The following is a 14375-nucleotide window of genomic DNA, read 5'->3' as shown; positions in this document are numbered from 1 at the left end:
TTCAAAACGACCACTTTTACAGATGCACTCTCTCACATTATCTAGCACAATTGTTTGCTGAGTCTCTCACAAAACCCAGTACTCACATCATATTACTAATAAGTATTTACTTGATGGAGCATATTTCTGTTAGTTCACTACCTAAGACTCCAAGCTTCTGCTTTTATTTCTTATTTCTAGCCAAATGTAACCTCTTGAGCTGAGTGCAGATTTCTGTCTGCAGTTCCTCTCATGACCACTTGAGGCTCCCCAGTGACACCCATTATTAACTTAAAGTTTACATCCTGGTACAAAAAAAAAGGTTTTAGTCTGTAAAGCTAATTTCAAATCTCATTTTATGAGTAAAAGATGAGGTTTTTATTTGTATGATGTGAATATGATAAACATGGGACCTGGATATACAGTAGTGGTCACACTGAATGAGGTCACATGTTTTTAAAGTAACCACCTTTTCAGATGGTGATGCATTTTGGACAAAAGTAAATCGCAGCAAATAAAGACACAACGCCGCTGTAAGGTCAGTCCTGTTTGTTACAAACCTTTTATTAAGATATTCAGATTTCTTCCTCATTTTTAATCAGTCTGGTTTCTTTTTCTCTTTACAGTAGTTAATGTGCAATTATCTTTATTACTGGGTCACAGTTAGGAATTCACAAAGTTATTGGCACTTGGAACACATGAGGGAAACACTGGCATGTACAAGGAGAGCAGGGTGGGGGGTGGGGGCTGATTCGAGGGAGCATCTGGGCAATCATCTGTATGGAGTTCAGGGGGAAGAGGGGGCAGGGCTTGGGTAAAGGTCTGTGGGGAGAGGTGTGTGTGTGGTGGGGTGAGGTTGGGTATTTTTCTTTGACATCAGTAGATGCTACTGCATTGTTTTTGTTATTTTTATATATTTATATATATTTTTTAAACTTCCAAAAGCTGTCATTTCACTTTTCCTTTTTTTTCTGGGCTATGAAGAATAATAAAGAATAATACCTCATGCTGCGAGTGCACATCTAACAATCAAACTTTGATAGTGCTTCTATGTCATAATGTACAGTTTATATATTTATATATTTATAGTGGAAGAAAAAAAAGGAGAAAAGAAAGATCTGCAGACTGTTTTCACCCAACAACACCAGAGACAAGAAATAAAACTTAAAAACAAAAAAAAGTCATTCACGGTTGCTATGATCATATGTAAGCCCCGCCCCCGTTTCTGAAGCATGATTCTGAGGTAAGACTGTGTTGACATGGACTCCCAGCTTGTGTCCCGTTTCTGTAAAAACCCTGCACTGTATGCATTCAAATGGCCCGAGAGCGCTCTGCTGAGGCTCCTGGGTTTGTTCCTGAAAAACAAAAAAAGTATGTACCTGCTTTGTAACGGCAGCCACAGCAGTTCAGAAGCTGCTCGCAGCACTGAGATATCTGTGGGGATTAAGGTCTGCTATGGCTGAGAGCTCCCGAGGTAAACTGGTACTTTTTCTTTTTTTTTCTTTTTTTTTTGAAAAACTGCATCAGCGACACGAAGACGCACACACGCACACGTGTCCTGCAGCACCTCCAGAGAGTGTGCGGGTGCGAGCTTCGGCATCTCAGAGGTTTGCCTGTTTTGTATTCATGTATACATATACAGTATATATATAGATATTTATGCATCTGTGAGCATGTGTGTTGTCTCTGGTGTGTGGGGATTTGGGGAAAGAGAAGAGTAAATGTTTCTGATAGACGACTACAGACCAGCAGACAGCAGGAAAAAGACTCGCGCAGCTCAAGGACCGTATCGGAGGTCGGGAGAAGGGGTGAGAGAGGTCAGGTCCGCTACGCCGAGGAAGAAGTGGAGGAAAGCTGGCTGAGCAGAGGGATGGAAGGCGAGACACAAACCAAGAGGCTTCACTTCAGGATTACAATCTTGTATAGTCTTGCGTCCACTTCCTGTTCACTATTCTGAAGTTTAGCCCGTTTTTAACCACACAACAAAAGTGTCGACAGTCTCAGCAGGGCCCCTACACAGGAAAAATCCACCCTCGATTTCTACAACTTCGACTTGTCAAGTGTTCAGACATCCTCTGTCTTTTGGGGGTGTTTTGGCCTTTTGTCCATCAGTTTTTGTTTTCCTTTCTGGAATATGTTATGGCTTTGTACTTTGGTTTTGTGAGTCTATAATCCATACAGTTTAAAAAGAAAACTTTGCTCTTCAGCATTAAACCTGCACTAGTGCAAATTTGTTCAAATAGTGACAAACCATCAGAGAATTATCTCCCTGCTGGGAAGTAACTTATTTAATACTCTACTTTTAAACTATTTAGCTTCTATTTTGTATTCTTGCACCACAAAACACTTCTTCACATTTACACTAACAGGTGCACTCAAAACTGAAAATGAGTAGAGACACCAAACATTTGGTAGCCAAGCGGAGGATATGTTGTTAGCACAGATAATGATGCTACAGCTAGCTAGCTAGCTAGCTTTTTCCCCATGAGCATTAACATTTAACGTTAACATCGCATGTGCAATGTTAATGCCCTGTTTGGTATTTATGTGTTAAATAGTCCTGACTGTAAAAGAATTTGGTTGTTAGCATCATTAGTGCAGATACTGACAATTGTGCTAGCTAGCTAAACAGTACTTTTTTTACTTTAATGCATTAATGACTGTTAAATTGTTACAGTGACTGTAAAATAATATCATTTTTCAGCATTTCAACTATTTTTAAATAACTTTTTAAAAATATTCGACATATCATGGCAGGTGCAGTGAAACACTGGAATCATCATTTTTGCTCACAGCCCAGACACAGGCTTCGTTTAGCAGTTATAAAGCCAAAATTTTCAAACAGTAGACCAAAACCAAAGCTAAGAAAGTTGGCACAAGGGAGGATTTTTCCTTTCGTATTTTGACCGCACATTAAAAATTTGTTGAACAAAAAGTGAATACAAGTGTCAAAAAGATAATACAGTGTCCATGCATCAGATAAACTGGATGGAATTTTTAGCCCAAAAAGACACTCGAGTACATCTGAAAAAAATCACTTTCTTAAAAAGTTCTTAATAATTTGAATACATATAATTGGTTTTACTTTCAAGCTCAAAACTCTCGATTGACCCTGAACCAGTAAACCATCAAATTCTTATTGTACGATCGTTCCTCTATTGGTGATTTCTTTTGTTCCTTTCCACTTCCATATACGTGTAGGAACCCTGTTTGAATCAGCAAGACCAGACTTCACCCTTTGTTGGTAACCCTCACCCAACTCCCACCCACCCACCTACCTACCCGCCTGCGTTCAATTGCAATCCATTCCCACATGGGTGAAGGATGATCATCATTTTTACACTTTACAAGAGAAAATAAACATACAAAATAAAAAGGGAAGTACAAAAATGTAAAAACAATTCAAATAAGCCCCCCCAACCCACCCCAAAAAACAAAAAACAAAACAAAACTCACATTACATCTACAATTGTCAACCTTACATCAACAAACGTCCCTCTTCTGATGCCGACATCCAAACCACAGACAGGAAGTGACACGGTGAGTGTGCTCGGAAAGGTGCAGAGGGCTTTGGCTCTACTTAACAATTGAGCTCTTGCCCAAAGGTGCTTTTCTTTTCTATTTTTAAGGGGAAAAAAGATGACTCCACTTTCTCCATGTCACTTTTGTTCCTCGCTGTGGATCGGACGCCGAGACAGAGATCAGGAATGAAAAACATGTGGAGTGACTCGTGGATGGAGGATGGAAGCAGGAAAACGGCTGCAGTGCTCTTTTCTTTTGGAAGTCATGTCGGCAACATTTCAATCTGCTGACAGCTTTTATTTGGCATCGCAGACATTTTGGCAGGTTTGAATTGGATTTGTAAAATGAGCAGCAGTAGCCTCCAGCAGGCCTGCTGTTAAGGTGCTCGGATAAAAACATTGATCGAGACTCTTTGATTACAATCATAGCTTTTGTGGGATCACTGTTTCTTGGGATCCTGCCACCTGGTGGTTTTGGCACTTACTGCAGCTTCTGAGCCCCCCCCTCACCAATTCTCTGAAGCTGCAGTAGCTGTAATTAGCCCCCAGGTGACGTTTTAAAGAGGAAAAAAAAACATTCAAGCAACAATAGCTTATTCTTTGTGGAAAAGCTGGTCAAGTAAACTTACTTTGGGTCGATTTGTGGTGTAAGTTTATGCAGGCTTGGCAAAGACTCTGATCTGAATTATGCAAAGACAACAGCGAATAAGCTTTCATCCATGAAAGGACAGTTTTTTTAAACAGACATTCAGACGCATTGCCTTAAAATGATGTGAGCCCGCCACAGTTTTGTTTGCCTCAGCTCTCCATCCATTTTTCAGTCCGTCCTGATCATGTCCCGACAACGGCTGCAGTACAGTAAAAAACAAACATCTGGTCCAGCATTACACCGCCTCTCCAACCCTCCCCGCCCACAGCACCTCAATCATACAACAATCGCAATGCAAAAATATGTGGTTCTCTTTCTCTATTTTACAGCTAACCAGCTTTGACTCTTTTTTAACACAACTTGGCAACTCTACATACAGGTGTTAATGTCTTATTAGTAGCATCTCCTTTAAAAATAACTTTCAAAAACTACAGTACGCTTGCTCGAATGTAAAAAACAACAACAACAAAAAAACAAACAAACACGATGAAAAAAAAACCTGTAAAACTCAAACAACCAAGCTTTTAGCACTTTGCTCTGGCCCCGCTCAACCTCGAGTTAGAAAACTGTGCTCAGGCATAGCTGCCCTACAAAGGGGCAAAAACTACAACCGACTTTAAAAGGTCAAAGGTGACAGATGATCTTTAAATCTTATATGCTAAAGAAAAACGACAATAATAAAAAAAAAGATATTCTGTGATATACAGCCTATCATACTAGGACGTCCGAGGCTTACTGTTCAGGTTCATACAGTTTTTTTCTCTTTGCACGTCTAAGAGTGTTTAAAACTTCTGTCTCGTCTCTCCGTAGCACTCGGCTACTTGGTTGTAACATTCCCTCCAAAACGAAGAGTAAATAAAACAGATATGAATAAAAATATCCCTTAGCTCTGCTCGCTGGAAGTACGCCAACTTTACAGGAACTGTGAAGTTCTGGACCGATACCCAATAACCCATTCAGATATTTTTTTTCCAACTGTTAATGTTTTTTTTTTATTATTTCAATCTTTGTGCCAAAAATCATTATAAAACATAACTGCCCTCTTTTAGAGCCTTTCAGCTCTTCAGTGTCTTTTTGAACATCTTATCAATGGAAATTAATCGGACAACAAATAAACATTGATCACTGATATCTGCACCTGCTGTTACCAGTCAACAGGGTTGATATCAACCATTATTTGTATATTTTAGAGCATCCATATGAATCTATCTTGAGAATCCTGGTTCTGAAAGCCAACTCGAGCCTCTGTGCACCCAGCTGACTTCCCAAACCTCCAGATGACCAGGTCAAGCACCATCAGACAGCAGAAACTCCATCAAAAAGCTTCCCTCTAATCACGACTCCTGCACTTTGTTCTCCTGCCTGCCTCTGTGGAAAATTTAAGACATGCAGACTGTTGTGTTAAAACAACGCTGTAGGCTAACGGCTGCCTCAGTAGCTGCTTTTGGACCAAACCAGACCTACCAGTCTTTGATCTGGTTGCATTTGCACCAGTAATACAAACTCTGAAGTGATGTATTTCCCAGGCCAGTGCTTGGTAATTTCCAATCACCTCCTGTTGTGGTCTTTTCATTTCCTGTAATCCCACTCTATCTAGTTTATCACTAGGCAGCAAGTTGAAGGGAAATGCTAGCAGGGACTATGTATTCACATCATGTTCTTTGTTTCAGAGAGGTTCGAGACAGCCTGGACTTCACTGTCAGTTCACTTCTCTGCGTTTTGGTCCATTTTTAAGGCTAATATAAGGAGCTGTTCTTTACATGCCTAACCTTTTACCACCATTTACTTTTGCTGGCCCTGCATTTGCATGTTCAGCTGCTCAAAATACACTTACATCCTGACTAATCACATTACATTTCCCTCACTGAAAGTTCCTCGAATGTTGCGGAAGAACTTAATTCCCAGGAGGACATAAAGAAAAAAGACCTTAAAAATGGAGCTCTATGAGCGACGAAGGACCCGCAATTTGTGTAAAAAGTGGGGTACATCATCCGTTGTTCCCAAAACTAAGGTACAAAAGCAACTAGTATCTCCCAACCTATGACCCTGTGTAGGATGTTCTTATATGAAAAGGATACAAAACCTCTCTCTGCTACATAATTACACATATTATTGCTTTTTTTCCAAATTCTGAATAATTCAAGGACTACGTCTAGAGTTCTCCTTTTTGATGCCACTTCTGGGACAGTCTTGATGTTTCTACAAACAATTTGGAATATATATATATTTTTTTATCCAATTTGTGTCAGGAAAACAAAGAACTCTTCATTACAAGCTTTCAGCTTGCTATCTCATCTTTTAACATTTAGCCAGTGCAAGATTGATGGAACGACAGATAAAGATTGGCCGGTGCCATCGGGAAATGTCATCTTATTTGTGGATGGGCCAATGGCGGTCAGCAAGGCAAATATTGATACAGTGGTGCATCCAGAGCCCTTTAAACTGTCTTGTTCAAACAGTCCAAATATCCAATGATATTCAATTGAGCATCACCGAGGAAAGGACGAAAACAAGCAAATATTTACATTTGGAAGCAGAACAGAAGTGGGAACCAGTGATTCTGATGATTCAGCTGATAAACTAATTCATGCTATGGTGATCGATTGATCATGTCAGCTCTGGTTCTTGCACACAGTTTGCCATATAATGAAGATGGAGGTGATATTTTGCTTAAAGAGGTCACATGTAGAAAATAAAGTTGTGTTTCAGTGTACTGTGAAACACTGTAAACTCACACTGCCCCTTATTACGAAGCTCAAATGGTCTCACACTGTCACACCATCACACTGCAGTGCTTTAAAAGAATTCAGCCAAATCCGTTTCTGGACATTAAAGGTATTACTTAAATATTTAAAAAATTAGTGCAATTTTAACTTTGTGGGGTTAAAAAAAAAGGCGCTGAAAGGTCACGTCTTTATCTGGATCCCAGTCGGCGTCCACTAACTGGGTGCTCTTCTTATCAAGCCTTTTTAAGAGATTTAAGCAAATCTACCGTTTATTCATTCAAGCCCCAACCCCACCCTTCTGCAAAATGTCACGCTACATAAACAAACAAGCACCTAAGTATTTATCGTGGTGGCACAGGGCCACGGAGAGACAATCACCACATCCTCCTCTCTGTCATTAGTCTCCTCTCTCTTCCTCTCTCCTCTCACTCCTGTGTCTTTGTCTGGATTGAGGCTTTGCTCGTGTGACGGCAGAATGCCGCAATGCCTCGTCTGTCCTGGGAGATTCTTAACAAACATCTCCTCCTCAAGAAGAACAGCAGCACCGCCGCCGCCTCCCCCTCCTCCTCTTCCCCTTACTGCTCAAGTCTTAGATAATTATAATTATTTCTCACTTGGTCACTTGGTTCAACAGTCTGGTTGATATTCACCTCATGATTGGCTGCGTCTCTCATGTGGACACTCTGATTGGCTGGCCACAGCAGCCAAGGGAATATGGGGACAGATAGACCTTCCTCATCAATAGTGTGATTATTAAAAGGTGCGGTTAAAACAAAAGAAGACAGTCGGACCACGGCGTCCACGCGCGCACACATACACACACACACACAGCACTGACGTGCTCGGTCAAATGTACCTACGCCCAATTAGTTTCAGATTTGCATTCGAATAGCTCATATGTATGCACACACGCACGCATGCAGCAACATATTTGGCAGCCTGTTCTCTTGTTGTTATAGACAGCTCACCCACACACACACACACAAACACAGATTTACACACACAGACCCACACACAGAAGTGGATACAGATATACAGGAGGGGAGAGTTTGGCAGGGATTTGCATTCTGTGAAGAAAATGGAGTCGAGACAGAAATGAAGCAGTGGTCGATGGAAAATGATGGTTCACGTAATGAAGCAACAAGGGACCCACACTATTTAGCTGCTTCCTTTGTGTGTGTATGTGTGAGAGCGACCTAGGGCGGCAGCAAAGAAGAGAGAGAGAGAAATGTATACATAAAGAGGCGGCGAGACAGAAAGATGTAAACAAAGAGAATGGAAAACAGAGAGACAGGCGAGGACACGGAGAAAAGAGGGAGGGAAGAAGACGAGAGAAAAAACAATTGGGGAGATGAAGAGAGGGGTGGGGAGAGGAAGAGAGGGGGGTGGGAAGTGTCAGAGTCCTGGCTGCAGTTTTGCTGCTGTCCCATGCAGGAGTACAGGATGTTTAAAAGGCAGCAGCAACTGGACATCTGGGAGGAAATTTGTAGATTAAAAATCCCCTACTGCAAAAAAATCTGAGTGTTGGAGATTTGCGTTACTTATAAGGGATTTTTATGTTTTTAAAAAAATATCCAGGAAGAGTCGAGCTGTAGTCATGACATGCAGCGTGCCCGCAACACATCTGCACGTTTGATATCATACACATATACAGACTCTGTGCTGTGTATATGTCACTCTGCAGGTGTGTGTGTGTGTGTGTGTGTGTGTGTGAGAGACAGGGGGAAAAAGAAAGGTATGCCGCTCTCGGAGGCAGACAAAAACAAACAGCCACTCATCTCAACCTCTGTGCACATACCACCCACACACCCACACACACACACACACACACACACACACACACACACACACATACAGACCTTGCAGAGCTGAGCACCCAAACCACCCACACACAGTGACAGACATGCGCAGTCGCCCCATGAAGCCAGACACACACGTATGCAGCACATAGATCGAGACGCAGACCCAGCCTGGCATAGGCATGCGCATTACACACACACACACACACACACACACACACACACACACACACACACACACACACACACACACACACACACACAGTACCACTGTCAAAAGCTCTTTCTAGTGAGGAGGCAGACATTAACATGCCATAAATGGAGATAGAGGGAAGCGAGAGGAGAGGAAAAAAACTGCATACATACATTAATATGCGCACACACACACACATTAAAAGCACACCCACACATTCTGTTCGCCCACAGATACACACACACACACACGCACACACAAAGCCTTTACAAACAGCTCCCCAACCCACCCTGCAAGAAACCACACACACACACACACGTACATACACAGCCGTATGCATGCATGCATTCACACCAAATCATCCGAGCGTCCCAGCCACCACCCTCCCCCCCTCTTCATCCGTCCCTCTTCTCTATGGAGGCTTACACTGTCCTCTCCTTCCCTCTCCATCTCTCCCAGATTCTTTTTGATTCCCTCATTTAAGACAGTGCTCTTACACAAAACACTGCGAATGAGCCAACGCACAGAAAAAGAAAGCAAAACAAAAATAGTGCAAACTGTCCATCCCCCCCCCTCCCTCTCCATCCTATATCTTTCTCTTTTTCTTTCCTTGTTCATGTCTCACACTTGTTCTGTCCCCAGGTATCGAACTTGGTAGAGTCTCTGTGGATCGTACCATGTGGTCCATCACAGAGGGTGGGGCAAGGCGCCTCCCCACTTCCTCCTCTTGGCCTTTAGGTGCTTGTCTCAAGACTAAGGGTTCTTTGACTAATAGCATTTGATTTACATCTAAATATGTATATTAAAAAAAACAAACAAACACATAAACATCTTTCCTCATAAAACAGGTTTTAAAAAGCAGACAATTTTTTTTCATAACACTGATCTATAAAAACTGGTTTCGTTCAACGCGCCCCAGAGGTTGCTTTTTTTGGTTCCACACTAAGATCTTGTACAGGGTTGTTTCTGCGTTTCGCTTAAGAGACAGTCTGACTACAGACTCTTTGCTTTGCGTGTGCGAGCGTGTGTCTGTATGTGTGTGGGCGGTGGGTAGAGTCACAACAGCAATATGAAACTGTGACAATGATATTAAACAGTTCAAATAGCTCCACTTGCCCACTTCACTAGCATTAAGGTGCTTCCGGTTTCTTCTATCGCAAAAACACGGGCCACGTATGATTAGGAAAAAGAAATAAAACCTGTGTCCCGTTTGGGTTTTGCCGTGCTCAAAAAACAAAAAATCCACATTTTTGATGTGTTTGTCACAGTGGAAAATTGAAAGTAACGCACGCAGGAAGACAGGAATTAAGAAAGGGGGAATATTTAAAGTGACAAAAGATTTTAGCAAAGCCTGACTGACACTGGGATTTAGAGGAACAATGAAAACTGAGATCAAAGATGCATTAATCTGCTATTTAGGTTTGATTGTGGGCTGATCCATTTGGTTCCATTCTTAATTGCTCTGTGTGGAGGCATTTCGAGCCTGCTACTCTTAACTTTGACTAAATCTAATAAAAAGTTCTTCCGTCACTCTCATTAGGTTTGCTTTAACAATTCTTAGAAAGCTTTTATTAAACTTGGAGTAATGTAACAGGGTTATCTCCATTAACTCCATTAATATTATTTGACCTCACCTGTCTCTTGTCAGCACCAGTCGCAGCACTATTTCAGTCTTGATTCAGTCTCAAGACTGAAAGAGTAGCATCAGTGCACACCTGTGCTGTCTATTCAATTACAAGTTATAGCAGGATAAAGATTTTCACATATTTTTCTGGATGTGCAGGTATATACAGTCTCAGTCCTCTCCATTGCAGCACCAACTGTCATACTGCAGTTCACCTCACTGCCAACTTAGTGACTTTGCTGGAACATTTAGCGCCATTTACTGACCTTTTCCTCAAAAAAAAAAAAAAAAAAAAAAAAAAAAAATCCTAGCAAAAAGCGCTACTTCACAGATCTTCACCACCTACAAGAACTCCCCTCAGAGTCAGATGCATCTCTCTCCTCCTGCTGCTTAGCGAAGCACCAACCAAAATCTGAGCTCTGCGTGATACAACAATGCATTTCACAAACTAGCACTGCGCTCTGAGACCGCTAAGAATATTGTAAACAATAAAGTGGAAGTCGCTCTTTCCATTTCTACATCGCTTCAAGGATGATTTTCTTTTTCAATAAAGAATAACATATATGGAAATACAGATTCATCTGTGATGCCAATATTGCCCAATCAATATGTATCAGTCAGGCTCTAGTTATTAGTTCATTGTTATTGATTGCCACTGCTTTGATTTGAACAGGCAAGATTAAAGGACTGAAATTAAAAGCTGGTTATAAAACACACTGAACATCCATTTCAGGCAGCACAGTGGCATTGATGATCAGAGTACCAGTGGGACTAAATCAAACGTTCCTCTGGACCTGCATTCAACTTCAAACTGAACAAGAGCAGAAAGCCCTTTCCAGGGTTTTCTTGATGACTGTATTCAGCTGCGTTGCCAAAGCTGAAGGCCAGTTTTTTTTAAAAGAAAAGATCTACTTCTGCACTCTTGTTCTTTTTTTTCTTGAAAGCTACCACTCACACACGCAAGTACCAAAAGCAACCATGACTGCAACGACTTTCAGGGTTGTTTCTATGCCAACATTTCTCTGACTTCTATCATTTAGCAGCTTTCCTTTTTTTGTCATTATAAGCACTTATAAAGCCAGGAATTTCACTTTCAAACAGACGCGCACAACTTTGAGCCACTTTTCTATCTGCTGCATTCTCCTCAAACACAAAATGTATCTGAAACGTATCGCTTCGATGCGATTCCCCTTTAATTCCCACGTCGCTCTGGTGTACTGTAGCCGATGCAGCTGACAGCCCCCAAATGCGTATTAGCGCATGTATGTGTGCTCACTGCAGTGATGGGTGAATGAATCGCCCAAGCGTGTGTGAAACGCTCTGTCTGGCCTCCCTCTCTCTCTCACACTCTCTGCGGCAGCACAAACTGTGCGGCCATTCAGACGCACACCTACATGCGCGCACGGAGCCGTGCTGCTCGCCATGTACCGCCGTCTGAATTAGCACCTTTGTCCGTGCCAGGCGAGCACATATCCAGGCGGGCAGAGCCTGAGGAAGCCCGTTCCGTTAATATTCTCGGAGAAATCAATTTAAACATGAGCTGACATGAAAAGAGCACCGCCGCTGTATCCTCTCACACACACACACACACACACACACACACACACACACACACACACACACACACACACACTCAATTTGTCACTAAGCTCACAGGCAGAAACTCGCTTTAAGACAATTCTCGACTTTCGTTCAGATTTTTTTTTAAAAAGGGGAGAGGGGGAGTTAAACAAACTTAGAGATTGGATTCTAGCTTTTTCTTATTTTTCTCTTTTTTGCCTTTTTTAAAATAAAGCCACACCGTTTTCTCAGTCCGATACATACAAAAACTTAGTTCGATTGTACTCATACCGCAGGAAATAACACAGTGCATTTATCACACGCAAACTCTTTTACAATCATCGGTAACAAATTTCCTCTCCTTCAGGAGTCTCGGCAAACATCACACACAAAGGTGACAAAAAAAACAGAAAAAGTAAACAAACTGATATTTTATTTTTTGTTTTTTTAGAGTTTAACGGCCAAAATGTGGGGAAGGTTTGGGAGGGGGGAAGGTTATTGATTAGGCTTTAAACTCGCTAACAAATCTGAACATATCACCAGCCAATCGAAAAGCTGCTGTCCAAGTCAGAGCATTTCTCTGAAGACCAGTAGGTCAGCTTCCCGGCATGGCCAGCTGGGGTTAAAGAGCAGGCTGAGGTCGAGGAGATCATAAACCATGCCAATATACATATTAATATTCATTTCAACCCCTGACCTCACCGAGCCCAAACACTCAGAGAAGCTTTCATCTGGCAGATGAAACAAAGCAAACCAAAACAACAAAACAAAAAGGGCTCGGCGCAACCTCACTCAGCTGCATCTCGAATGCTTCGCCACGCATACATTCAATATCAAAAACAACAGTGTTACCGAAGTTTGGAGAAGGAGCCTTCTCCAAACTGGATTACCCCTCCCCGCCCCCCTTCCCCTAGGGAATGTCTGTGATTATGGTAAGAAAAGGTTTTTAGTGACAGTACACACTCTTAAAAACATAAAAAAATAAAGGCTGAAATCAGGTTTCTAAAGGTTGCAGAAGGATGAGGAACTGGGGGGGAGCGAACCTCCTTCTGCTACCTTTCACAATCTCTCTCCACAAGAGCATTCAAGAACAAACTGCAGAGATTCATTCTGAGCTGTGGAGACAGACAGAAACGTGGACAAACAAAGGAAGGCAAGCAGAACAAACTGAAGAAACATATCCCCAAACATAAAGCGGGCTAGGGGAGGAGTGATTACTGTCAAGACCAGAGTGGCCATCGTTCTGTTCTCATCACCCCAGAGATATTCCACCCCTCCTTCCATCAATCTGTCCATTCTATCTATCTGTCCGTTCACTCACTCAAAACAAAGTGCTGCTATCTCCCCCCGCCCCCTGCAGGCCGTCTGCCGGCGTGGCTCCGCTTCCCGCTTCGCTGTTGTTGGCTGCTGCCGCTGCAGCCACGGCTTCCAGTGAGGCGGGGTCAAAGCCTTGCTCCGTCCCCAACGCGTCGGCCTCCATCTTCACGCTGTCGGCCAGGAACGCGGAGTAGGCGTCGCTGTCGGCCATCAGCAGTTTCAGTTTGGGGATCCAGCTCTTGCGGACGACGCGGCGGGCGTTGGTGCACATGTCGGCAGCGATGGCGTTCATTTCGCTCTCCTTGAAGCTCGGTGCGAAATTCTGGCAGTAGACTGGAGCGAGGCAAAGAGTATGTAAAGGGACAATAAGAGGAAATGATGGGAGAGAAAAACATATGGCAGAGAAACGCAGAAACGCATTAGAGCCTAAATTCTAAAGCTGCAGCTTTGCATACTGACATGCAATCACAGACTGTATATAAACATAGGCCAGTGTGATGTCATTGATTTGTAGACTTTAATTTTGAACAAAGGGGAACCTTTGGGTACATCATACTATTTATTCATCTCTGGCTCTCTTCCACAGCATGTTTTTTGTTCTCTCTTCCTTCTCTCACCCAAACTGGTCCCTGAGCCTGGTCCTGCTGGAGGTTTCTTTCTGTTAAAAGGGAGTTTTTCCTTCCCACTTTCACCAAAGTGCTTGTTCATAGGGGGTCATATGATTGTTGGGTTTTTCTCTGTATGTATTATTGTAGAGTCTACCTTACAATATAAAGCACCTTGAGGCGATTGTTGTTGTGATTTGGCGCTGCATAAATAAAATTGAATTGAATTGAACTGAACTTGAGGCTGGCTCCAAAAGCAAGTATCATAGACTCCCAAGCCCAATTTGTCTTCTGTAGCTAATGTACATTTTCATAACAACTGTTATAGTTTGCCCTCATATTTATTAGCGTTTAAAACTCTGGGTGTGCTTGCTTTATGTGACTAGTTGATGCTGGTAAAGG

At 42.3% G+C, this 14375-nt stretch overlaps 1 protein-coding gene across 3 annotated transcripts in view; it reads right to left on the bottom strand.

Annotated features, from left to right (window-relative positions):
• Positions 1–513: 513 nt before the first annotated feature.
• nacc1b (nucleus accumbens associated 1, BEN and BTB (POZ) domain containing b) overlaps positions 514–14375 on the bottom strand; it is a 37504-nt gene continuing 23642 nt past the window's right edge. For all 3 annotated transcript variants that reach the window (XM_080303230.1, XM_080303229.1, XM_080303228.1), the window contains one exon: positions 514–13701. In XM_080303230.1, coding sequence (XP_080159356.1) covers positions 13373–13701 — 329 coding nt within the window. In that variant the 3' untranslated portion in view covers positions 514–13372. The remainder of the gene's footprint in view (positions 13702–14375) is intronic.

The sequence above is a fragment of the Astatotilapia calliptera genome, chromosome 6 (assembly GCF_964374335.1).
Source record: "Astatotilapia calliptera chromosome 6, fAstCal68.1, whole genome shotgun sequence".
Lineage (NCBI taxonomy): Eukaryota > Metazoa > Chordata > Actinopteri > Cichliformes > Cichlidae > Astatotilapia > Astatotilapia calliptera.
Note: the sequence above shows the minus strand (reverse complement) of the source record. Positions and strands in the feature narration are given on the sequence as shown.